At 40.5% G+C, this 25,332-nt stretch overlaps 1 protein-coding gene across 2 annotated transcripts in view; it reads right to left on the bottom strand.

Annotated features, from left to right (window-relative positions):
- The window catches only part of ELP1 (elongator acetyltransferase complex subunit 1), a 136,738-nt gene that overhangs the window by 89,047 nt on the left and 22,359 nt on the right, over positions 1–25,332 (bottom strand). For both annotated transcript variants that reach the window (XM_068233717.1, XM_068233718.1), the window contains exons 5-14: positions 22,817–22,897; positions 22,591–22,676; positions 19,849–19,948; positions 17,676–17,766; positions 12,860–12,983; positions 12,618–12,708; positions 8,643–8,873; positions 5,716–5,886; positions 3,420–3,513; positions 2,256–2,417 (exon numbers count right to left, since the gene is read on the bottom strand). In XM_068233717.1, the coding sequence (XP_068089818.1) occupies positions 2,256–2,417; positions 3,420–3,513; positions 5,716–5,886; positions 8,643–8,873; positions 12,618–12,708; positions 12,860–12,983; positions 17,676–17,766; positions 19,849–19,948; positions 22,591–22,676; positions 22,817–22,897 (1,231 nt within the window). The remainder of the gene's footprint in view (positions 1–2,255; positions 2,418–3,419; positions 3,514–5,715; positions 5,887–8,642; positions 8,874–12,617; positions 12,709–12,859; positions 12,984–17,675; positions 17,767–19,848; positions 19,949–22,590; positions 22,677–22,816; positions 22,898–25,332) is intronic.

The raw sequence follows: 25,332 nt of genomic DNA, 5'->3' as shown, positions 1-25,332 counted from the left end.
CAGAGAGGTGTACTGTTTTCCCTCCTTGTAAATCTCACATTTTATGATGGACCACGGGTTCTCAATGGGGTTCAGATCAGGTGAACAAGGATGCCATGTCATTGGTTTTTCTTCTTTTATACCCTTTCTTGCCAGCCACGCTGTGGAGTACTTAGACGCGTGTGATGGAGCATTGTCCTGCATGAAAATCATGTTTTTGTTGAAGGATGCAGACTTCTTCCTGTACCACTGCTTGAAGAAGGTGTCTTCCAGAAACTGGCAGAAGGACTGGGAGTTGAGCTTGACTCCATCCTCAACCCGAAAAGGCCCCATAAGCTCATCTTTTATGATACCAGCCCAAACCAGTACTCCACCTCCACCTTGCTGGCGTCTGAGTCGGACTGGAGCTCTCTGCCCTTTACTAATCCAGCCACTGGCCCATCCATCTGGCCCATCAAGACTCACTCTCATTTCATCAGTCCATAAAACCTTAGAAAAATTAGTCTTGAGATATTTCTTGGCCCAGTCTTGGGTGTCTTGTTCAGTAGTGGTTGTCTTTCAGCCTTTCTTACCTTGGCCATGTCTCTGAGTATTGCACACCTTGTGCTTTTGGGCACTCCAGTGATGTTGCAGCTCTGAAATATGGCCAAACTGGTGGCAAGTGGCATCTTGGCAGCTGCACGCTTGACTTTTCTCAGTTCATGGGCAGTTATTTTGCGCCTTGGTTTTTCCACACGCTTCTTGCGACCCTGTTGACTATTTTGAATGAAACGCTTGATTGTTCGATGATCACGCTTCAGAAGCTTTGCAATTTTAAGAGTGCTGCATCCCTTTGCAAGATATCTCACTATTTTTGACTTTTCTGAGCCTGTCAAGTCCTTCTTTTGACCCATTTTGCCAAAAGGAAAGGAAGTTGCCTAATAATTATGCACACCTGATATAGGGTGTTGATGTCATTAGACCACACCCCTTCTCATTACAGAGTTGCACATCACCTAATATGCTTAATTGGTAGTAGGCTTTCGAGCCTATACAGCTTGGAGTAATACAACATGCATAAAGAGGATGATGTGGTCAAAATACTCATTTGCCTAATAATTCTGCACTCCCTGTATATTCTCTCTGCTACTAGGTTTAATTTACATGAGGTATGCTACAAATGTAATAATTTTATCCAACTAATGTATGCAAAAGGTAAGCACTATGAAGGCAGAACACCTGATATTCATACACAGCCAGGGAAGCAGCATTTTTAGATCAAGGTCAGCAGTAGTTGTTTTCATGAACTCTATGGGCTCGATTCACAAAGCGGTGATAACCCAGTTAAAGACTTTAGGCGTGATAACCATTTTTATCATGCCTAAACTCAGTTTAGGCATGATAAGTTTAGGCATGATAAGTTTAGGCATGATAAGTTTAGATAAGTTTAGATTGCGCGCAAAGTCCCGCATGCAAAGCAGCGCCATTAAACTCTATGCAAAGTGCACCAGACTTTGCTAGCGCAAAACTTTTGATCAGCTGTGCACTGCGGTGCTAACCCAGTTGGTACTTAAACTTATCACACCTAAAAACTTATCACACCTAAACTTATCACACCTAAACTTATCATGCCTAAACAGAGTTTAGGCGTGATAAAGGGCTTTTCACCACGGTGCTAACTGTTAGCACCGCTTTGTGAATCAGGCCCTTTGAGTACAGGCCAACTTTAAATACATTTTCAGGCGTTTTGCACCGGTTGTTCTGTTATGAAAGATATGCACTTTGTATGAGGCAGAGCCCAGCTATTCTACTGTCTAGAAGATAACACTTTGGATCTATGAATCGGTCACACTGGAGACTGTGATTTATGATGGACCTATGACTAAGGATGATGTGATCGACATTGGATTTACTTCTGGGACATTTAAAAAAAAAAATACTTAAAGTCAGAATGTGTTTCTGCTTTATTTCAGCAAATGATTATTTTCAGTAGTTTATGCTTTATTCAAACTTACTTTGTGAATAGGTGAGGAATCTGCAATAAGCTTTATAACTGAACTGGGCATTCAGGATCAGTCCAAGTCCCGTTTTTTTTTTTTTACTATTATCCCCATCTCCTTTTCTGGGGCACACAGAGTTGTGGAAACCACCCTTTATTGACACTGAACAATACAGTTCCTGGCAAAGGGAATGTACGCTGTCAACCCCCATTTTGAAAGGATATATATGCTATTCATTTCTAAATGCACATTCCAAAACCAACTGAAAAAAAGTAAAAGACAATCAATGTAACTTACTGAAGTGTCAGAGTCTGTCCATTCTCAGCTGGTACAGTGATGTGGTAAACTGCTGAATAAGATGAGGTCTCCCCTTGGCTAACAATCAATAAAGTGTCATCCTGTAACCATGTCAGATGGCGGAAATAAAGGGGCTGTGAATTGTCTGATGGAACTTGCAGTCTGTAAACAATAAATCGGGTTTCAAATATTACTATGGTTAATATTGGTAAAAAAAAAAAAACAATCATAACCTTATTTGAGTTTCTCCCTGCCAAGCTGCCATACTTTTTTGAATGAAGAATGATTGATGCATCATGCGCAAGGGTCACTTCCCAGGAACAAACTGGTACTCAGGCTACCCTACTGATCCATAACAAATGACCAATGAGGTAGGGTAGCATAGGACTTCTTACTAATGTGATCCACCACCTCACTTTCACAGAAAACCACTTAAGGTGCCCATACATTTACTTGATTTCCCACCGATAGACATCAGATTCAATCACTGTGATCGAATCTGTTGTAAATCGACCGATTTCCAACCGAAATCAATCAATTCCGTCGATCTGTTTAGACGCAGCAATAATCTTACCTGTTCTGTTGGTGCGGGTCCCGGGTCTGTGCTGTCTCTTTCTCCAGCTGGCCTTCTTCATCTTCACTTTACTGCCTGTCCCATCCTGTGATCAGAGGAAGTTCAAACTGTAGAGGGCACTCTACTGTTTGAACTTCCCCTTCTCACACGACGGGACAGGAAGTGAAGATGAAGAAGGCCAGCTGGAGAAAGTGTCAGCACGGACCCGGGGACTTGCACCGACGGAACAGGTAATGTATTGCTGCTGGCAGGGAGAGCAAGGGCAGAGAGGCAGGTGGCAGCGGCAGCTCCACAGATTGTGAATCGATTTCATGCTGAAATCAATTCAAAATCTGTGTGCAGTGTATGGGCAGCCAATAGATGTCTGTTGATTAAAATCAATCAATGTCAATTAGCTGGAATGTTTTTTTGGGGGGCCAGAGAAAGTGGATTACCTGGAAATATCCTTGACTAAATTAGAACCAAAGAAGTTGCTCAGTAAGGGTGGCAAAATGCTAGCAAAGACAAACGTGTCATACTGAAACCTAATTACATAACAAGAATTTGCAAAAAGAAACAATTGTAGATAGCTTTAAATAATCAAAATGTACCTAAATTCCTTTTCTTGGACTGGAGTCTTTGCAGACACTGTATATCCATTTCCTCCTACTATCTTTACATTTGGTTCCTTTGGTTCATCAATTCCTGTAAATTAAATCATCTGAAATCTTCTATTTATTGTAAAATCCACATGTCATAAACAGAAGGAGGCATACAGCATAAGAACAATATATAGTCTCCTCTGGTAAGTCCTATATCTCTGCAACAGACAATGTTTCTTTATTTCACAGCAAAGAAGTGAAAGGGGCATGTATAGGCTGGAAGAATACATTTATATTTGATTTTGAGAGAGCTTATTGATAAAAAGTGTTATCAAGTATGGAATTCAATATTCAGTGGCAGGGAATCAATACCCACATATTGCATTCAACCATAAAAACCTAGCAGAGGAAAGAGACCCATTGGTTTTTAATTGGAATTCTTCTGAAATCTGAGATCAAGTGGAGAAAAGTGATAAACGGATAACTAATCCATGATGGATTTCAGATTGTGCAATAACCAATAGCTTGCAAGATCAGTCCACTAGCTTCTCATTCAGATAAAGACTTGATCAATTGTGTGTCTACAGACACTGAATGAAAATGCAGCACAGGCAGGTAATCTGCCAGGTTCGAAAAGGGGAACACTGGAGTGGTCAGGAAGGAAAAAAAAAGTTCCCTTTGTCTGAACCAATGTTGGAAAATTGTTTACAAAAGGGCAGGTAAAGGCAAATATTACAAACTAAAGATACTTCTAATATCTTCTACCTACAGACTTAAAGGTCAACAGAGGTGACATGTGACATGATGAGATAGACATGTGTTTGTACAGTGCCAAGCACCCAAATAACTATGCTGTGTTCCTTTTTTTTCATTCTATGCCTGAAAAAGATAAAAATCAGGTATGGAAGTAACAGTTTCTGTCTGTGTCGGACTATAGCATAACCCTCACTGAAAAGTAATTACAGCCATAAAACACTTTCCTGTGAGTAAATGGCTTCTTAGAGCAGGAAAGAGATTGAAAGGGTCAATAGTTCATAGATTTTAGCTCCGGCATACTTCAATGAAGGTGTCACTGAGTAGAGACAATGAAACCGTAAAAACTAGATTCAAATATAAAATAACACTGTGGGATATCTAAAAAAGTCATTTTTAGGAGAAGGAAAATAGATACTATTGTTTATCTCATGAGTTTGTTTTCACCTCAGATGTCCTTTAAAGGAAATCTACAGCAAAAGTTTTACTTTCGCAACACCATTAGAACAAACTCCTGTTTGAAAAAAAAAAAAAAAAAAAAGACTAAAAGGGTTAATAGGCTTACTTTAACATTACTCCGGGGCTTTATTAAAGTGGTATAAAACCCTGACATAATATTCTATAAAAACAGGTTTTCCTACTTTTTATATGCCATACGGTTATCATATTTGCATTTGTGCATAAGTATTACTATTCATTTAGAAATTACAAGTTCCCAAAAGTACATTTTTTTGCTTTGAGAGCTGACACTGCATTTTATTAATAAATGGTTTTATTCATTATGTATTGTAGGCAGAAATGCTTTGAGTTTCTGTCTGTGTCCAGGAGCGTCTGCAGTCAGAGAATGTGTCACATTCCTCACTTAAGTAAACACAAGATAACATTATCTCCACTTTTGGATGTGTCCAGATTTCTTTTGTACTGAACTGTGAAGTCCTGTGTGTAACCCTTTGAATGCTGTTCAAGTAAAAAAAAAATGCTGGTTGTATATAATATGCTGTAAATAATTTGTTAGAGTCAAGAAGAAGTGCTGGGTTTCATTCCACTTTAATCAGTGTACCAATGCAGCAGCGAGGTTTTTAGGCTGCTAAGATTGTTCTTTTATCATAATGTGCAGGAGATAAAGCTACATGAAACATATCAGCTTCTGTGTGTAGGGAAAGTACAAGAATGTTAATTATCTTAAGTGAACAGGTTTTTGAATTAACTGGATGTAATGTATTCATGCAATGGCAACTCCAAGCACTGTGATGAGCAGGATCATTATGATTTATAGATAGATGACATCACTTTGGGGAAAAGGGCAAGTAGGATTACTATATGGCCAGTCAAAGTAGGGTTTTCATTGTATGTTGTGCCAGACTGAAATTCCATTTTATCGCAAAGTCTGAATAACTACTGCCTAGAGCAGGGGTGTTGTGCAGGAGGAACGACTCACATTATTGTTTGGGAGCTAAAATTCATACTGTTTCCCTAAATAAACTATAAAAACAAAAATAAGCTGCTGTACTGAAAATGTCAGTGAAATGCAATGATAGTAATGCCAACATACCATATCTGAAGATATGAACCGTATTGTTGTTATCAAGAATGGCAATGTCACCACTCTTCTTAGGATCTGTGTGGAAAGCAATCTCATTGAGTGTGCATGGAAACTGCATATGAAATGTGTACATCGGTGGAGGGATTACAGACTGTGCAAAAGAGCTCACCAATACTTTATCTGTAACAGAAGCAGAAAGAAGAAGAATTTAGCCTTCAATGTATACCAAATAAAATAAGACAAAGTCAGAAAATACCTTAGGATGAACCTTCAATTAGTTCAATGTTTTCTGTGGCAAGACACAAATGTGTGTTCTAAGAAAATGTATAGCATTACTAAATACTCGAAAAATCACATAAACCAGCAACTGTTAATTAATGAATTGCAGGAAAACTCTTGAAAATCACTAACATTTGTAAATGAGATAACAAGAGGTTAACTCACTGGCAAAACATTAAAATCACTCACATGCTTTAGCTGTAACTGTTTGCAGATATTTGAAGTTTAAAAATAATCTGTAAATGACATAGGATTTTATTCAATGACATCCTACCAGTTATAAGCACAACACAGGTCAAAATTTGGCTGCAATCCTTTTTAAAATTAAGTGCACCCCATGTATTTTTTTTTATTATTATTTTACATATCTGGATAGATCAACATGTTTAGTCAAACATTATACAAAGATAAAGGTATTGTAGTTGAACATGAAGCCATGAAACACTGATTTTGCAAAACTACAAGACATGACATATCCTACTGTGGAAGTACTTAGTACACCCATGACTCTAAAGCTACGTACACACATACGACAACGATTGTTCGTTGTGAACGACGAATGATCTTTTAATTGACGAAAGAACTACCTAGGTAAAGTTAGCTTTTAAAGGTGTGTAACGATCTGATCGTTTGTTATCGAACGATCCGGAACAACGGCACATACTGTTCCTGGAAATGACATCATAGCAAATTCTGCCCATACGTAACGAACGGTTCAAAACGTACATTACAGTACAAGATTTCATACTGTAGGTATGTAGGTAGAGCATTTACATAATATGGAGTTGACAAAACATACAAAAATACACTCTGTCCTGTTAAAATGACAATTATGGTATAATCATATAGCAATTAAAAAGACTCCGTAACAAAAATGTCATCCTGTTTTCTACCATTCTACAAGTTCCAAAACCTATCCTAATGTGCTCTGGCTTACTGCAGCACTTTCTACTATCACCATCTCTGTAATAAATCAGCTTATCTTTCCACTGTCGGACTTGTCACCCTGTGTCTGGAAGGCTGCCAAGTTCTTCAGTGTTGTGGTTCTGTGATGCATCTCCCCCCTCCAGGCCCCGCTATGCACACTGCCTGTGTGTTATTTAAATTAGGGCAGCTTCTCTCTGCTCTATTATCTTTTACAAGCTGGATAAATCATCCTCTGAGCTGGCTGGGCTTTCACATACTGAGGAATTACAGACGGGTAGAGCTGTCTGCACTCTGCAGGAAGAAACAGCCTGTCACTATTCAGTGGGTGATAGCTGCAGGGGGAAAGAAACACACAAATGATCTCTTGAGATTCAAAAGGAAGGCTGTATACAGCCTGCTTGTGTATGGATGTATTTTCTATGTGTGGACATACTGTACATCAGCCTACTTCCTGTTTTGGTGGCCATTTTGTTTGTTTATAAACAAACTTTTAAAAACTGTTTTAACCACTTTTAATGCGGCGGGGAGTGGCGAAATTGTGACAGAGGGGAATAAGAGATGTCCCCTAACGCACTGGTATGTTTACTTTTGTGCGATTTTAACAATACAGATTCTCTTTAACGTGTCACAGGACACATTCATAGAACGAACGTTACATCACGAAAAGCAACTGTTGCGCTTGCGCATAAGGTTCTAAGGAGGTATAACAAAATGCGCATGTCAAGCCTAGTACGAACAACAGTTTTCTAACGATGTACTGTACTACTTTTGCAAACGATCGTCGTTTAACCGAGGCAGATCTTTCATTTTTAACGCTCTAGCTCGTCCATCGTTTGACTTAATGATCGTTGGATTTTTTTTTTTAAACGATTGTCATTTGAAATGATCGGGGAACAATCGTTTCAAACGACTATAGTCGCATGTGTGTACGCACCTTTACACCTAGTTTGCCAAAATATGCTCTAAGTAGGTGTTTCTTAAAGGCAATCTGAGAGGAATATGGAGGCCACCATATACAATGCTAGTTGCCTGACTTCTGTTTTAATGCTCTGCTTCTAATACTTTAGTTCATGGCCCAGAATGGGCATGCAGATCAGATAGGTGTGTGGCTCAAAAACAATTAAGCATGACAGCCGTGCAATTGGCTTTGTTTACGAGGGAATGAAAATGGCCGCCTTTGTATTCTTACTACTTCTTCCCTTTAAAACTATCTCCTAGACTCTGGTATTAACTGAACAAATTTCCCCTCTTTACAGAATTTTTTCAGGTGTCCAGTGTAAGAGGAGTACCCACTTGATTTATCTACTAGCAGGCAACTCGTTTACTGAATTATGTTTGTTCTTCAACCTTGATAAATCAACTCCATCATAATATTATTAAGAAGGAAAGCTGGAAAAATTAGAACACTGTAGTAGAAAGGCAAAATGTTCTACCAAAATATTTTCTTTACAAGCTGGTCTGTTACAGGAATATACTGATTGTTTTAGTTATTAATAATAATAATCTCTTTGAAATTACAGTCTTTATAAAAATCAGTAAGGTATATTGCCTATGCACTTCACATCTGACTGCATAGTATAACAGAGATTCTCAGTTCAATCTAGAATTAGCAAACGGTTATCTTCATTTTAAACAACAACATGAAAATGGATTACATGACCAAAGGCACACAAACTTTCATTACCTGTAAAGTACAGTTTAAAAAGTGATAATAATGACAACAGTCTCACCTCCGTCAATAACTGCCACATCAGCCTGAGCTCCTGGACTGTGGCTACTAGTGCGGTCTGTGCTCCAACACCAATCATAATGGAAATATTGCCATCCTGCACACAGTACATGTAGCCGGTGTGAAATCTCCGGATCCCACATAACAGACACCAATTTATTGTCATCAATGTTCCCAAAATGTAAATTCTGCTTGAGATACCAATGGTAATTTCCTACAACCCAAAGTTGAACTACAACAGAATAAAAAAAAAAATCACTTGTTAGTAACTAAATAGAAAAGATATTAAAGTCAATTAAAACTATAGTTTTGGACACTAAGTATACCGTTGTCTAAAATGAATATCCTGTATTGTAGCAGAGTACATACACAAATGCAAATTCTGTTTTCATTTTAAAGCTAAAAAGCCTTACTTTCACTTACCCTGAACTGAGGGCACATGATTATACCTACAGAAAGCTGCCAAATCAGATGCATGCTGAGTGAGACATCCAGTATCAACAGATGGTGAAGTGTTCCCCATATATGCATCTGAGTCAGTGGCTTTCTAGACATAATCATATTCCCTCAGTTCAAGGAAAATAAAAGGCTTTTTTAGACTAAACATGTGTAGCATAGCAAAACATTTTTGTTGTTTTTGGCTACATGGAGAGCAAGATATGCAATAAAGGCACAGCGTATGTGATGACTGTAGTTTTGCTTTAACCACTTCCCCGCCAAGGGTTCCCCCCCTTAAAGGGGAACTGAAGAGAGAGGTATATGGAGGCTGCTATGTTTATTTCCTTTTAAGCAATACCAGTTGCCTGGCAGCCCTGCTGATTCTCTGCCTCTAATACTATTAGCCATAGCCCCTGAACAAGCATGCAGCATATCAGGTGTTTCAGACTTTAAAGTCAGATCTGACAAGACTAGCTGCATGCTTGTTTCTGGTATTATTCAGATACTACTGCAACCAAATAGACCAGCAGGGCTGCCAGGCAACTGGTATTGATTAAAGGGAAATAAATATGGCAGCCTCCATATACCTCTTACTTCAGTTCCCCTTTAAAAAACAAAGCAATTTTGAACTGTCAGCGCTCCTTCCATTCATTCGCCTGTAACTTTATTACTACTTATCACAAAGAAACAATCTATATCTTGTTTCTTTTCGCCACTAATTAGGCTTTCTTTGTGGGGTACTTTTTGCTAAGAATTATTTTAGCCTAACTACATTTTAACAGGAAAAATAAGAAAAAATAATGAAAAAAATGCATTCTCTCTCAGTTTTCGGCCATTATATTTTTAAAATAATACATGCTACCGTAATTAAACGCCACACATTTTACAGTGGGATGCGAAAGTTTGGGCAACCTTGTTAATCATCATGATTTTCCTGTATAAATCGTTGGTTGTTACAATAAAAAACAGTGCCCAAATTTATGCATTTGCCTAATTTTGTTTAAACAATTATTGCACACTTTCTGTAAATCCAATAAACTTAATTTCACTTCTCAAATTTAACTGTGTGTGTCTCCTATATGATATATTTACCTGACATTTTTTATCATAACAACCAACGATTTATACAGGAAAATCATGACGATTAACAAGGTTGCCCAAACTTTCGCATCCCACTGTATTAGCCCATTTGTCCCAGTTAAAATATTTCCCTAGTACAATGTATGGTGCCAATATTTTGTTTGGAAATAAAAGGTGCATTTTTTCAGTTTTGCATCTGTCACTAATTACAAGCCCATAGTTTAAAAATTAACAGTAATATAATCTCTTGACGTACATATTAAAAAGTGGAAAAAGAAAAAGAAGCTGCTCCACCTCACCACATATCGCTGTGCTGTGTGTAGAAGGGTGCAGGAGACAGGAACACCACTCCTAACAACCATACGAAGCAAAATTGTTTGCACTCCTTCATCGTATTAAAAATCCATATCTTTATTCGATCATCATTAAAAGGTACAACAGTGGTACATGGCAGCTCGTACCTTTTAATGATGATCGAATAAACATATGGATTTTTAATACGATGAAGGAGTGCGGACAACTTTGATACATGTTAAAAAGTTCAGTCTCTAAGGTAATTATTTATGTAATTTTTTTAATCTGTAATTTATATATTTTTTTTAAATGCAAAAAAAATGTGGGTGATTATGAGATCGTGTGGGAAGTAAAGTGTTAATTTTAAATGTATTTGTGGGTCTTTTAAAAATAAAAAAAATAGTTGTGTGTAGGTATAATTTTACTATTTGGCTACAAGATGTCCTTGCGCATTACTTCCTATTGCGTACATATAGTATGCTAAATAGGAAGTAATGCATGCATGGGTTCCGTCGGAAGTAAACAAATGATCGCGGCATCTCATTGATGCCTGCGATCATTTACACGGGGACAGAGATTAATTAATGAGAACTGTGTTCCCATTCATCCATGTCCCATCTAACGATTGGCAGCGATAACGGGCGCCGAAAAGCGCGGGGGAATGAGTGGGAGTGCGTGGCAGCAAGGGATGGGAAAAAGGGAATTTGCAGGGACGTAGTTACTCATCCCAGGGGAGGGGAAGTGGTTATAGTAATCCTGTAATTTAAAACAAAAATCAGATACTTACATTCATAGATGGAAGCCTCTGAATCCTCACGAGGCTTCACATGTCCTCCTTATGACAACCAGTCCAGCGATGGGTTGCTCTGGAAGATCACGGTTACACTATTGTCTGTGGCCACACTCCTGTCCATGAACGAGCATGGTCACGCTGTGCAGGACGTCTTGCGTCTGCACATGGAGTCGCTCAGGCTCTGCATGAGGCGTCCTTGCAGCCGTGCTCGAACACGGATGGGAGCACAGTCGCATGCACTCTACAACAAGCCCCTGCCGAGGAGGATCAGAGGATCCTAGGGCTGGATCGGTGGAAGCGAGGGGGGGGGGAGCGGGAAAGCCTCTGGATTATCCAGTGGCTTCCCTATACAGAGGGAAGTATCCATTTGAGACACTTTTTTCCCTTCAGGTACACTTTAAATCTACTGACGACAAAGCATAGCATGTTTGAGAGAAATCTTCATAGACCATGCAGTTATGTCTCATTTAGCATAACTTCTAAATCAGTTATTAGCAACTTCCATCAAGGAAACTGTAAGCCAATAGTTTTTAATTGACGTTACAGTTTTGTAACAAATTAAAGTGCAGCTCTAAATGGAAATAAAGCTGCTGACAATTTTATTAGAAGACTGCAGTTGTGTTGTTGTCATATTCATGACCCAGATACCTGATACCATTACTGACCCATAACAAATATTCAGTCATAAGTAATAAAGCCAAGGAATAAGTATAACAGCCAGGGAAGCAGTGACTATGGACGGCTATAGAGTAACTACTAAGCATAAACAATGTAATCAGGGGAAAATCCAGTGGCTACATAGTAAGCACTCCTGCCTTGCAGCTCTACGACCCTGCGCACATTTCTCCTGCACAACTTTCTTTCAGTGCTCTGCTTTCCTTCAATAAATCAAATATATGTGACTCCAATTGAAAAGTTGCCCCAAAGTGTGAACTGGTCCAATTCAAAATTTGTCCCAAAGTGTGAGCTGGACAACGGACTGTAAGCCACTTTGATGTATTCAGTAAAGGGCCACAGAACATTTCTAGTTCAATATACACATATAAGATACATAAATTATGTTACTTGAAATCAAATCTGAGCCATTCTGAAGTACAAAGATTGCAAATAACAATATCAGATTTATTTGCCTCTTGCCATAATAAGAGGAATGATCTGCTAATTTATGTAATGCCTAGTTATACCCGGGTGAAACTAAATACATTTCCATCTCTGTAGTAGATCAGTGGTAATCAAAGGTCTGTGATTAATGGACCACCACTCCTGATCTATCCTTTTGTCTTTGTCTTGTAGACAGGAGTTAACTGACCCAAAAATTACCATAGTATCAGTGAATTGTAGGCAGGATTAACATCACATTTGATGTATTACCAGAAGTATTTTGTTTTGAACCATTTGTATCGATGTCTTGGAGCCAGACTGCTAAAACTGTAGAATCTGCATTCCACAAAAGTTCTTTCACCTGTAAAAGGACAGTGTAATGTAAATATGGCATAGAATTGCTTTTAACTTTATAATCATATATTTAATATTAAAGCATATACAAAATATTAAATATTGTCAGGAAATCTTCATTTTGTGGCAAGTAAATGGATTGCTTAGATGTAACATACTTGAACGGCACCTCTTGCAAATGGTAAGCTAAACTCTCCATGCACAAGTCCATTCTTCTCGAAGAATATCACATCATGCTTGTTGGGTTTACTCTGTGTAGAAGCGATCAGACTTCCAGAAGGCCTGAAATTAGGAACACAATATTTTATGCTAACTATAACAAAGACACGCCAACAAAACTGCGTGGTGCAAGAATCGGCAAAGCATGCAGTCCGGATTTTTTTTCTGCATCGGAACACATTTTGAAAAAAGCGGTCAAGGGAAACAACTCCCTTGAACTGCATTGCTTTCAGTGTTAATGCATATATTCTTATTGCAAATTTGCACCCAGTGGAAATGAACCCTTAGGCTGGATTGACAGTGGTTAGTTGCATAATGCACGCGTTAAAATGTGTGTGAACTGCAATGCAGACTGGACATAGCCTGCATGCAGAGAGTTAGAATAATGCGATCGGTTACAACATGCTACTGTGAACTAGCCCATAGAATTGTATGTGCAATGAGTTGACATGCATTTTTTTCTGCAATGCAACTGAGCACTGTGAATTAAGACTAGATGAAACTGGATGGCAATACCACTTTAAGAAAATATCTTGTCACTCATTTATTTTATTAATTGCCCAAGTATTAATTCTTGCCAATTACTCACAGTACAACACCAAATAAGACACCTGCAAAAAGGGAAACATCTTTTCTGGGAACTGAAAGGACAACAACCCAGATGAGAAATATACCTTCCACCAACTACTGCACAGGAAAAGGTGTGAGTTCAGCATTAGCACAGATGGAGCTATACAACACTTCATACTGGAATATGCCTTCAGTACAAAAAAAGATAACCAGTATCAGTGTCTATTAATACATTTATTTGAGCATTATTTCACATACAAGAACCCATTGGTGGTAGTTTGGGTGCTGTCCTTCCGACTCCCGGAAAAGACGTTGCCCGTAAGTAACATGTCTTTTTCAGGGTTGTCTCAAGCACAGCAACCCAGATGAGATCCGAACATTACACATTTTAGGGTGGGACTACTGCTTGCAGAACTCTTCTTTCAAAAGACAAGTCCGTATAACTGTAACATCCAGTCTATAAAGTCTAACGACCGTATTTTTGCTCGATCAAGTAGCAGGCCTGCATATTTGCTCAGTAGAAACTCCTGTCTTCTCAGCCCAAGAAGTGGAATCTGATCGAGTTGAATGGGCCTTGACAATACCTGGAACCTGTTTTCCCTTAACTCGATAAGCCAAAGTTATTGCCTGCCTAAACCATTTGGCTATGGATGATTTTGAAGCTTGTTTATCTTTATTTATACCTACAAAAAGAACAAGCATAGTCAGAGTTCTTCTCCATTTTTTTGTCTGTAAATACTGTTTCACATGTCTAACATCTAGATAGCGGAGTTGTCGTTCCTTATCGTTTGCTGGATTCTAGGAGAAAGGTGGGAAAACCATCTCCTGGACCCTGTAAAAGTGGGAGCAAACGTTCAGTAAAAAAGATGTATCCAATTTCAGGGTAATTATCCTCTGATATCATACAATTTGGTTCTGCACTGGGAAAACCTTTATTTCTCCAGCTCTTCTGGCAGTAGAGATGGTTAACAAGAAGACTTTAAAGTCAGATTGAGAACCCAATGAGTACCTGACTTTTTACTAAAGGTTTAATCATTTATACAGGGAGTGCAGAATTATTAGGCAAGTTGTATTCTTGAGGAATAATTTTATTATTGAACAACAACCATGTTCTCAATGAACCAAAAAAACTCATTAAAATCAAAGCTGAATATTTTTGAAAGTAGTTTTTAGTTTGTTTTTAGTGTTAGCTATTTTAGGGGGATATCTGTGTGTGCAGGTTGACTATTACTGTGCATAAATATTAGGCAACTTAACAAAAAACAAATATATACCCATTTCAATTATTTATTTTTTACCAGTGAAACCAATATAACATCTTAACATTCACAAATATACATTTCTGACATTCAAAAACAAAACAAAAACAAATCAGTGACCAATATAGCCACCTTTCTTTGCAAGGACACTCAAAAGCCTGCCATCCATGGATTCTGTCAGTGTTTTGATCTGTTTACCATCAACATTGCGTGCAGCAGCAACCACAGCCTCCCAGACACTGTTCAGAGAGGTGTACTGTTTTCCCTCCTTGTAAATCTCACATTTTATGATGGACCACAGGTTCTCAATGGGGTTCAGATCAGGTGAACAAGGAGGCCATGTCATTAGTTTTCTTCTTTTATACCCTTTCTTGCCAGCCACGCTGTGAAGTACTTGGACGCGTGTGATGGAGCATTGTCCTGCATGAAAATCATGTTTTTGTTGAAGGATGCAGACTTCTTCCGGTACCACTGCTTGAAGAAGGTGTCTTCCAGAAACTGGCAGTAGGACTGGGAGTTGAACTTGACTCCATCCTCAACCCGAAAAGGCCCCACAAGCTCATCTTTGATGATACCAGCCCAAACCAGTACTCCACCTCCACCTTGCTGGAGTCTGAGTCGGACTGGAGCTCTCTGCCCTTAACCAATCCAGCCACGGGCCCATCAATCTGGCCCATCAAGACTCACTCTCATTTCATCAGTCCATAAAACCTTAGAAAAATCAGTCTTGAGATATTTCTTGGCCCAGTCTTGACGTTTCAGCTTGTGTGTCTTGTTCAGTGGTGGTCGTCTTTCAGCCTTTCTTACCTTGGCCATGTCTCTGAGTATTGCACACCAGTGATGTTGCAGCTCTGAAATATGGCCAAACTGGTGGCAAGTGGCATCTTGGCAGCTGCACGCTTGACTTTTCTCAGTTCATGGGCAGTTATTTTGCGCCTTGGTTTTTCCACACGCTTCTTACGACCCTGTTGACTATTTTGAATGAAACGCTTGATTGTTCGATGATCACGCTTCAGAAGCTTTGCAATTTTAAGAGTGCTGCATCCCTCTGCAAGATATCTCACTATTTTTGACTTTTCTGAGCCTGTCAAGTCCTTCTTTTGACCCATTTTGCCAAAGGAAAGGAAGTTGCCTAATAATTATGCACACCTGATATAGGGTGTTGATGTCATTAGACCACACCCCTTCTCATTACAGAGATGCACATTACCTAATATGCTTACTTGGTAGTAGGCTTTCGAGCCTACACAGCTTGGAGTAAGACAACATGCATAAAGAGGATGATGTGGTCAAAATACTCATTTGCCTAATAATTTTGCACTCCCTGTAAAGCTCTGAAAAAAAAACCAAAACAAATCTTCTGCTAATCTCTTCCATGGAAAATTACTGAGTGCAGAAGTTTGCACTTCCAAGGTACTAATGCTTAGTTCCTTCTTCAGACCTGACTGTAGAAATTCTAATGCAGAATAAGTGTTCATTTTATCCATCTGATTGTCAATACACCAAGAATTTTAAATTCTCCAAACTCTTAAATACATTTTTTGAATCACTATCGTCTGGCTTTGTAGAAGAGTATTCGATACAGCTTGAGAGAACCCTTTATTCCTTAAGAGATGTCATTCAGCATCCATGCTGATTGATGAAGAATCTTTACCTGGGGGTGACAGACTGAACCCTGCAGCAGTAAATCCTGTCAAAAAGATAACATAATTGGATCCATCACAGCTGACTTCCTGAGAAGAGAGAACCACAGTCTCTTTGGTCAAAATGGCATGATCACGATTACGACTGACCTGTCCTTGTTGATTTTGTTGAGAACTCCCGAAATCTGGTTGAGAAGGGGGAAGACATACAGAAGTGGATAATCCCATTTTAGGAAAAGCCATCTACCGCCCAAGGATTGCCATTAGAACATAGAGAGCAGAACATCTGACTTTTGGCATTCTGTCTGTTCACAAATAAGTCTATCGTAGGAAGTCCCCATCTAGGGATAATGTCCAGGAACACCTCCTGATTCAGCGACCTGCTGCCTTTATCCAATTTGACGCGCTCAGAAAATATAAGGTTCAAAGCACCACTACATACCGGAACATGCCCTCAGTTTATTTCCTGTTCACGGATGGAGAAGGTGTCAGAGCTGCTGAAGGCTTTTAGCCAGATGGAAAGGCCTGGACCTGGGGTCTCTCCCTTGTTAGATGGGACTGGTGAGGGGATGCTCCAGCTCCCCTGAAGTTACAGGGACGTGCGCGTGCATCTGGCAGCTTAGGCTTCTGATTGGCCTTCCTAATCAGATGACTAGAAAGCTGATGGCATGCCCCTCACATGACGCGACTGGAAGGCCATTTGGAGTGGATTCTCCATTTATGGAACAAAAAAGTAAGTGCTTTAGACAAGACGATTGTGATACCATATTATGTAAAAGCATCTTTTCATTAGTGGTCAAATTAGGATCATCTGATAGAAGGGCAATTTTGGGACTTTCCAGTAAAAAGCATAATAACAGCAGATGCCAGTTTATGGGAATGAGGGGCACACATGGATGACTCTCCTGTCCAGGGCTTTTAGGAGAAAGATCTTTCCCAACTACATTCCAAACTCAGGGAATTGAAGGTTATAAAAAAAACAACAACTCTATTACACTTTCAGGTTGCAAATCAAAATCGACACGTCACAATACAGACAGACAATAATACAATAGTGGCCTATATAAACCATCACATGGAGACGAGCAGCAGGTCATTCGACATCCAGGTGGAGAGGATTCTTTTTTGGGCAGAAGGAAACTTGGGCTCTCCGAGGGTGGTACATTTGAAGTTTCATGTGTACTAATACTGAACTTTAACCTTTTCCTGTCCAGTAGTAGGTGGGAGGGATATCTCTCATCTGGGTTGCTGTCCTGTAGATGACCCTGGGAAATATAACTTACTTCCATGTCAGTGGTTGTTCCAATCCATCCACTGGTTCACTGGTCGATTGTAGGGAGAGTTCTCTGTTCCATACTCTAATCTTACGGGCACCTGGGAAGAAAAAGTAAAACTGGTCTGTCTGCTGGAATTAAAAACAGACTTCTATTTTCAAGCATGATTCTGACTTCAGAAGCTCCTTGAATCCTCCTGGATGAAAATGCACGCACGCACGCACGCACACACACACACACACCAAAAGAATGAGATGGTTACTCACAGCAGGTATTTTCAAACTAATGAACTTCTACTCAAGCGAAGTGTGAAAAAGACGTGGCAGCCAGGCCATAATGTTTGGGTTTTAATATGGCCCATGCTTCCATATTGATGGTCACACTTTGACCCCACCCACATCACTGTAAGAGTCAGATATATCGCCCTGCCTATCCATGTTGCTGATGATCGCTGCAGCTTGGGGAATAAGGAAGCATATTGGGTCAGTACCTCTGCTCCAGCATACTCCAGAAGTATACTCCTCTATTTGGCTTATTGGCCTATGACACTTTTCCTGTACATGAAAGTGTCAACAAAATTATACAGGGAAGATGTATATTGTTGCTTTTCTGGTTTGTGCAGAGAAGAGTATTAGTTATATTGTGAATATGAGGGCTGTTAAATGTAGAATGAGCTTGAGGTCTCAAAGCCTCTAGTGGCCTTTTCTAAGCGCTAATGATGTGGAAAAGCTCTTGCTAATGCAATGCTGTGGGGGACTATTATAAAATCACATCGCTCATGTGGGATCACACCCATAGCATTACATTAGCAAGAGCTTTTCAAATCACAAAGCGCTCAGAAGAGTGCTCCTAGTGGGTTCCAGGCCTGAGTGTACACACACACATGCATCACTTGTAGGCTATAAGCTAATATAGAAATTATTCATTTATGACCTTGCAATGTGTGTAGCACACTTACAGCCTATACATTTTACAGTAGCATATAATTCAACTTGCAGACAGCTGTTTCAGACTGTTTGACCTTCATCAGTGCAAGGCCCTTTGTCAGGATTTGAATAGAGTGGAGTTAAAGGGTACTCCGTTCAGTCATGAAAAACCAGATTCACTAGGAGTTTTACAAGAGAGGGTTTTTTTTAGCGGTATAAGGGACTGACTTGCCTCACTGTCCTGAAGTTATGTATTATGTTCCTACTCATATGAAGATAAATACTTTATTGTATATTGTTTTAGGATGGTATAATCGTACCGTGCGTGTTTGAGGGAAGAGAGCAGTGGAAATTTCAAAGGTACGGTTTGTGCATGAGAGCATGGGTGTCAAAAGTACTGTGTGCATCTCTGTGTGTGCTGAATTAGGAAGGGGGAACGGTTTTGCCCTATAATTACATCTACACTTTGTCTGTCCTCAACACTTTCACCTGCTGCAGTTTTCCTACACTATGTTGTCATACATGGTAGTATAAAAAAAAAAGTATGAAAAATATGGATTTAAGGAAAACCTGTACTGAAAATTAATAGTCAAAATAAGCATACACAAGTCATACTTACCTGCTGTGTAGTCTACTCCTCAATCTCTTTCTTTTCTAATGTGTCCTGTTTGTCCACTGTGATCAATGGAATTCTCCATCCTCCATTTTGAAAATGGCCATTACTCCATAACAGCTTGCTGGTCAGCACACAGTTAAACTGTAACATCGCCCACTTGAGCCATAGGGAAACATGGACACATCAGTTCTCCTCTCAGCTGTAACTGACAGCAACTGATATAAAACTGACAGCAACTGATATATTTCAGTTCTGACAAAATGTTGTCAGAACTGGAAGGGATCACTGTAAGGCCTTGTTTCCATCTGTCCGCTTCTATCCGCTTTTTTTCAGCACATCAATGTTACAGATTGATACATGTTGCCAAAAAGCGGACAGAAGCGGACAGAAGCGCATAGATGGAAACGAGGCCTAAGAAGAAAATGGTGAGCTTCTGAGAGGAACTGATGGCAAGGTAATTATGTAATGTTCATTTGAAGTTACCTCATGTGTTTGTTTTAAATAATTTTACTCAGTACAGGTTCTCTTTAAACTTGTAGCTTTGGAAAAATGCTCCACTTTTTCTCTAGCATTCTTTTTCCCAGGATTGGTAAGCAAACTCTAGAATAGTTTACAACTCTGTTTTTGAAGACATGTTTACCTGTCTGTGGACAAATGGTACTGAGTGCAAAGAGTTGTCCATCTCCTCTCCATGTGATGCGAGGTTTATGGTCATCCCATAATACAGCTGGTTGAGTACTCTAAAATAGAAGAAGTAAGTAATAATATGCTGCAAATTTGCATGAGGAGAAAGTTTATCATTGTTTTTAGTTTTGCATTAGGTGGAAGTCTCAGCTGATCATATTTATAAAAGTAGTGATCAGGAGAAATTATCAACACATTTATAAGGGTTTGTCTGTTTCCCCTGATCACCATCTTTGCTGCTAATTATCAGAAATCCCCTTGCTGTTGTTATCAGACTATCCCCTTGTTTATAAAGCAGTGATCAGCTGATTTGTGCTTTATAAATGGGCAAATAGACTTATTTACCTTGCAAACGGAGAATGCCATTTACTTCATTGGTAAAAAGGGTGGAGCTTTATTTAAAAAAAAAATTCACTATTTTTGCAATGGATTGTAACTTTAAAACGTGGTGATGTCTGTGCCTTCCTCTACCCTGGACCTTGGGAAAGCTCTGAAGCCAACTGTGGCCTAGTACAGGATGCAAAGATAGGTCTTCAATTATTTTAGTGGCCCTCAAGCTATGCACCTCCAGCCAGGCAGAGGACTGAACTGGAGATGCACTGCTCATGGACCGCAGCAATAACTGGAATTTACTGTGGGTGGTCTACCGAGACCTGAGAATTTATTCAAAGGACTTCTGAAGGCAGTTTGTAACAATGGATAAAACTTGGAACCAACCATGCAGTTCAGAGATAAAAGGGCAATCTATGGCATGCCAACATCAAGGTCTCACTTAAACCCCAAAAGTTTGCACCTAGCCCAGTGCAGGGAAAATATCATAACACTGATCTTCTAAAGTGTTGAGAGAATTCTTACGATTGTCTACTTAGTGCACGTAAATAACTGGTGGGAGGAGGCTCCGAAAAATATGGGCAATATAAACCTGGTTAAAAGGGAGAGGTACTGTAATTATTGGCTTACCTCTCCTGAACATAAAAGGCAGTCACTTCTTTGGACATGATACATTTATTGCACATAAAAAAAAATGTGTTTTGCAGGTCTATCCTTCTTCCTCAGGTTAATCAAAAACAATGTGGCAAATAGTTGGACTGGAAAAAACAAAAAACACAGGACACCGGGAGCCCGATATCGCGTAATAACGTCAGATTATTTGGACTAAAAATAGTATTTATTATACTCACAAAAGTGGGTTGCTTATGCTAGCAACCACTCTCAGCACATGTGGAGAAGTACCGTCTCCACTCGGCCTTTAAGGTCGCTGCTCCTGTATGAAAAGGTGTCCTGTATAACAGGGACACCACCCTAATGCATATCATAGCACGATTGAATCATATATTTATTTGAAATTCTTCATTTAAGGTAGGATTTTATACCCTTACCTGGTGAATCCGCATTACACGGTCAAAATTGTGCATACTTAAAGGGCACCTCCAAGTACTGTACTGCTCGAATGTGGCAAATAGTTTGGGAAGTCAGTGCCTCTATCTGTTAGATGAGCTCATTCAGGTCTGTAGCTAAAATGTGTTAGGGGCATTATAAAAGTTACCGTATATACTCGCAAGCAAGCTGACCCGCATGTAAGCCGACCCCCCAACTTTTACCTGGAAAACCAGGAAAAAATGATTGACCCCCATATAAGCCATTGTGTCCCAGTATAGCTAGTATAGTGCCCAGTATAGCTAGTAAAGTGCCCAGTATGGGTAGGTAGTCCCCCAGTATAGCTAGTATAGAGCCCAGTATAGGTAGGTAGTCCCCCAGTATAGCTAGTAAAGTGCCCAGTATAGCTAGTAAAGTGCCCAGTTTAGCTAGTATAGTGTCCCAGTATAGCTAGTATATTGCCCAGTATAGCTAGTATATTGCCCCAGTATGGCTAGCATAGTGCCCCAGTATGGCTAGCATAGTGCCCCAGTATGGCTAGCATAGTGCCCCAGTATGGCTAGCATAGTGCCCCAGTATGGCTAGCATAGTGCCCCAGTATGGCTAGCATAGTGCCCCAGTATGGCTAGCATAGTGCCCCAGTATGGCTAGCATAGTGCCACAGTATAGCTAGCATAGTGCCCCAGTATAGTCCCAGTATGGGTAGGTGGGTGGGTAGGTTGTTAGTGCCCCTCCCCGCTCCCCCCGCGGCCGCCGCTGCTATTACCTTAGGCGGCGCCGCTTCCTCTATCCCCGTCCTGCTCCGGTACCTGACTCACAGCAGCGCGCCCCTCGGCGGCTGCTGCTGAGATGACGGAGGAAACCATAGAGAGCGGCTTCCTGTAGCGGCGATGCCGTTACTATGGGAACCGCTCTCTATGGTTTCTTCCGTCATCACAGCAGCCGCCGAGGGGCGCGCTGCTGTGAGTCAGGTACCGGAGCAGGACGGGGATAGAGGAAGTGGCGCCGCCTAAGGTAATAGCAGCGGCGGCCGCGGGGGGAGCGGGGATGGGTACTACCACGCCCACCCACCTACCCATGCTGGCACATCACTCGCAAGCAAGCCGACCCCCCAACTTTTGGCCCACTTTTGGGGGGTCAAAAATTCGGCTTGCTTGCGAGTATATACGGTACACAGAAAATTAGATTCTCCTAGATTTCCCCCTAGTTTTGAAAGGTAAGACTGTAATCTTTGTACTTGATTGTAGGTACATACAGGCTCAAAGGTTCCATATACATACAAATTGGTAATATAGTCCTAGCAGTTATTATAATACTCTACCATTACTTTCTTTTGCGCGGCTTGCTTTCCTTCAGATCCATGGAATTGGGTCTCTTTCTTACCCCAACCAACTGTAATAAATTTCCCTGTTGAACAATACAAAATGAAAACGTTATCTTTAAAGCAGTTTTAGTTTGAAAGCTAATAAATCCTGCTACTGTTTTCTGAATAAGAAGTGGATACATCCAAAACCTTCATTTGTGTTTGACAACACAACAAATTTTACCTTCCCCAAAATCCTCTTGATGAATCGGTACTTCAGAAATTGGCTCAAAATCTTTTGTCATCATGATGAGTGTCTGCTGACCTTAGGAAACACCAATAAACAGTAATGTGTGTTAGTATTGAACAGGGCTTACTGTAAAAAAAAACAAAAAATCTGAGGCCTATTTACTATCACTAGCTGATTTTTTTCGATCTACAATATAACAGCTGTCATGAAAGGTCAACTACGAACGGGTGAGACATAAGAAAAGAAAACAACCTCCTCTGTAGGAGAACACAACGGATAATATCTTGAAAAATTATTTTTTCCTTGACATCATTCCCTCAAAGCATTTGGAGGCAAGTGTACAGACATAAGATAAACCAATCAGAAATGTTAAGACTGAGCAACAATTTTCATGCCTCTGGCCAGCTTTGCTGATAACCGGTTTTCACCACAAAACAGTCCTTATAGCGCACACCACAAATACCAGGATGCTTTTTCATGTACTGCTGGTGCAACCTCTGGGAATACATTAATAGAATATCAAGCTCTTCATAGAGAGAAAAAAACCCATATGGTGCAGACAGCTAGGCTGGATAAAACTTCCCTTTCATTACCATATTTTCCACCGTATAAGACGCACTTTTTCTCCCAAATAAAATGGGGAGAAAAGTCCCTGCATCTTATACGGCAGGGGTCCCCAACCTTTTTGAGCCCGGGGCCCACTATCCCGACCAAAATTTTCTCCGGGGCCCCCCTGGGGGCAGGGGGTGAGTGGGAGTGGCTAGTGTCAGCGGCAGCAGCCCCCCCCCTTTTTTCCCAGATTCCACAGTATAGCAAGTACAGTTTCCACAGTATAGCAAGTACAGTTAGCCTAATATAGCAAGTATAGTTACCACAGTATAGCAAGTACAGTTTCCACAGTATAGCAAGTACAGTTAGCCTAGTATAGCAAGTACAGTTACCACAGTATAGCAAGTACAGTTTCCACAGTATAGCAAGTACAGTTAGCCTAGTATAGCAAGTACAGTTACCACAGTATAGCAAGTACAGTTTCCACAGTATAGCAAGTACAGTTAGCCTAGTATAGCAAGTATAGTTACCACAGTATAGCAAGTACAGTTTCCACAGTATAGCAAGTACAGTTACCACAGTATAGCAAGTACAGTTAGCCTAGTATAGCAAGTACAGTTACCACAGTATAGCAAGTACAGTTTCCACAGTATAGCAAGTACAGTTAGCCTAGTATAGCAAGTATAGTTACCACAGTATAGCAAGTACAGTTAGCCTAGTATAGCAAGTACAGTTACCACAGTATAGCAAGTACAGTTACCACAGTATAGCAAGTACAGTTTCCACAGTATAGCAAGTACAGTTACCACAGTATAGCAAGTACAGTTAGCCTAGTATAGCAAGTACAGTTACCACAGTATAGCAAGTACAGTTTCCACAGTATAGCAAGTACAGTTAGCCTAGTATAGCAAGTATAGTTACCCCAGTATAGCAAGTACAGTTAACCCAGTATAGCAAGTACAGTTACCACACTATAGCAAGTACAGTTAGCCTAGTATAGCAAGTATAGCTACCCCAGTATAGCCAGTAGTTACCCCAGTATAGCAAGTACAGTTAGCCTAGTATAGCAGGTACAGTTACCACAGTATAGCAAGTACAGTTAGCCCAATATAGCAAGTATAGTTACCCCAGTATAGCAAGTACAGTTAGACTAGTATAGCAAGTATAGCTACCCTAGTATAGCAAGTACAGTTACCAAAGTATAGCAAGTACAGTTAGCCTAGTATAGCAAGTATAGCTACCCCAGTATAGCTAGTACAGTTACCACAGTATAGCAAGTACAGTCAGCCCAGTATAGCAAGTACAGTTAGCCTAGTATAGCAAGTATAATTACCCTAGTATAGCTAGTACAGTTACCACAGTATAGCAAGTATAGTTAGCCCAGAATAGCAAGTATAGTTATCCCATAATAGCAAGTATAGTTAGCCCAGTATCGCTGCCCCAGTGTCGCCAGTCCAGTTAGCCCAGTGTAGCCTCTCCTCTCCCCCGCACAGCCCCCCCCCCCCCCCCCCCGTGGCCGCCGCTCCTGTTACCTTACGAGCGGGCGGTCGCTTCCTTGTATTCCCCATAGCTCCTCTCCTCTTGCAGCACCTCGTATTACAGCAGCGCTTCCCGCGCGGCTGCTGTAAGGAAGGGTAGGAAATAGGGCAGCGGCTTCCTGTAGCGGCGATCGCCGTTACCATGGGAACGCTGCCCGCCTCCTTCCCTCCTTACAGCATGCGCACAGCAAGCGCTGCTGTAACACGAGATGCTTCAAAGAGGAGAGGGGCTATGGGAAATATAAGGAAGAAAGCGGCCGCCCGCTCATAAGGTATCAGGAACGGCGGCCGCTGGGGGGAGAGGGAGAAAGGCCAGATCCGCCGCGGCCCCCCAGAAATCTGCCCACGGACCCCCAGGGGGCCGCGGCCCCCAGGTTGGGGACCTCTGTTATACGGCATAGGCAGGGAATCCCCGACTTACGA

This window comes from Hyperolius riggenbachi, chromosome 1, assembly GCF_040937935.1.
Source record: "Hyperolius riggenbachi isolate aHypRig1 chromosome 1, aHypRig1.pri, whole genome shotgun sequence".
Lineage (NCBI taxonomy): Eukaryota > Metazoa > Chordata > Amphibia > Anura > Hyperoliidae > Hyperolius > Hyperolius riggenbachi.
The sequence above is the reverse complement of the archived record's forward strand: the minus strand, read 5'-3'. Positions and strand labels throughout refer to the sequence as shown.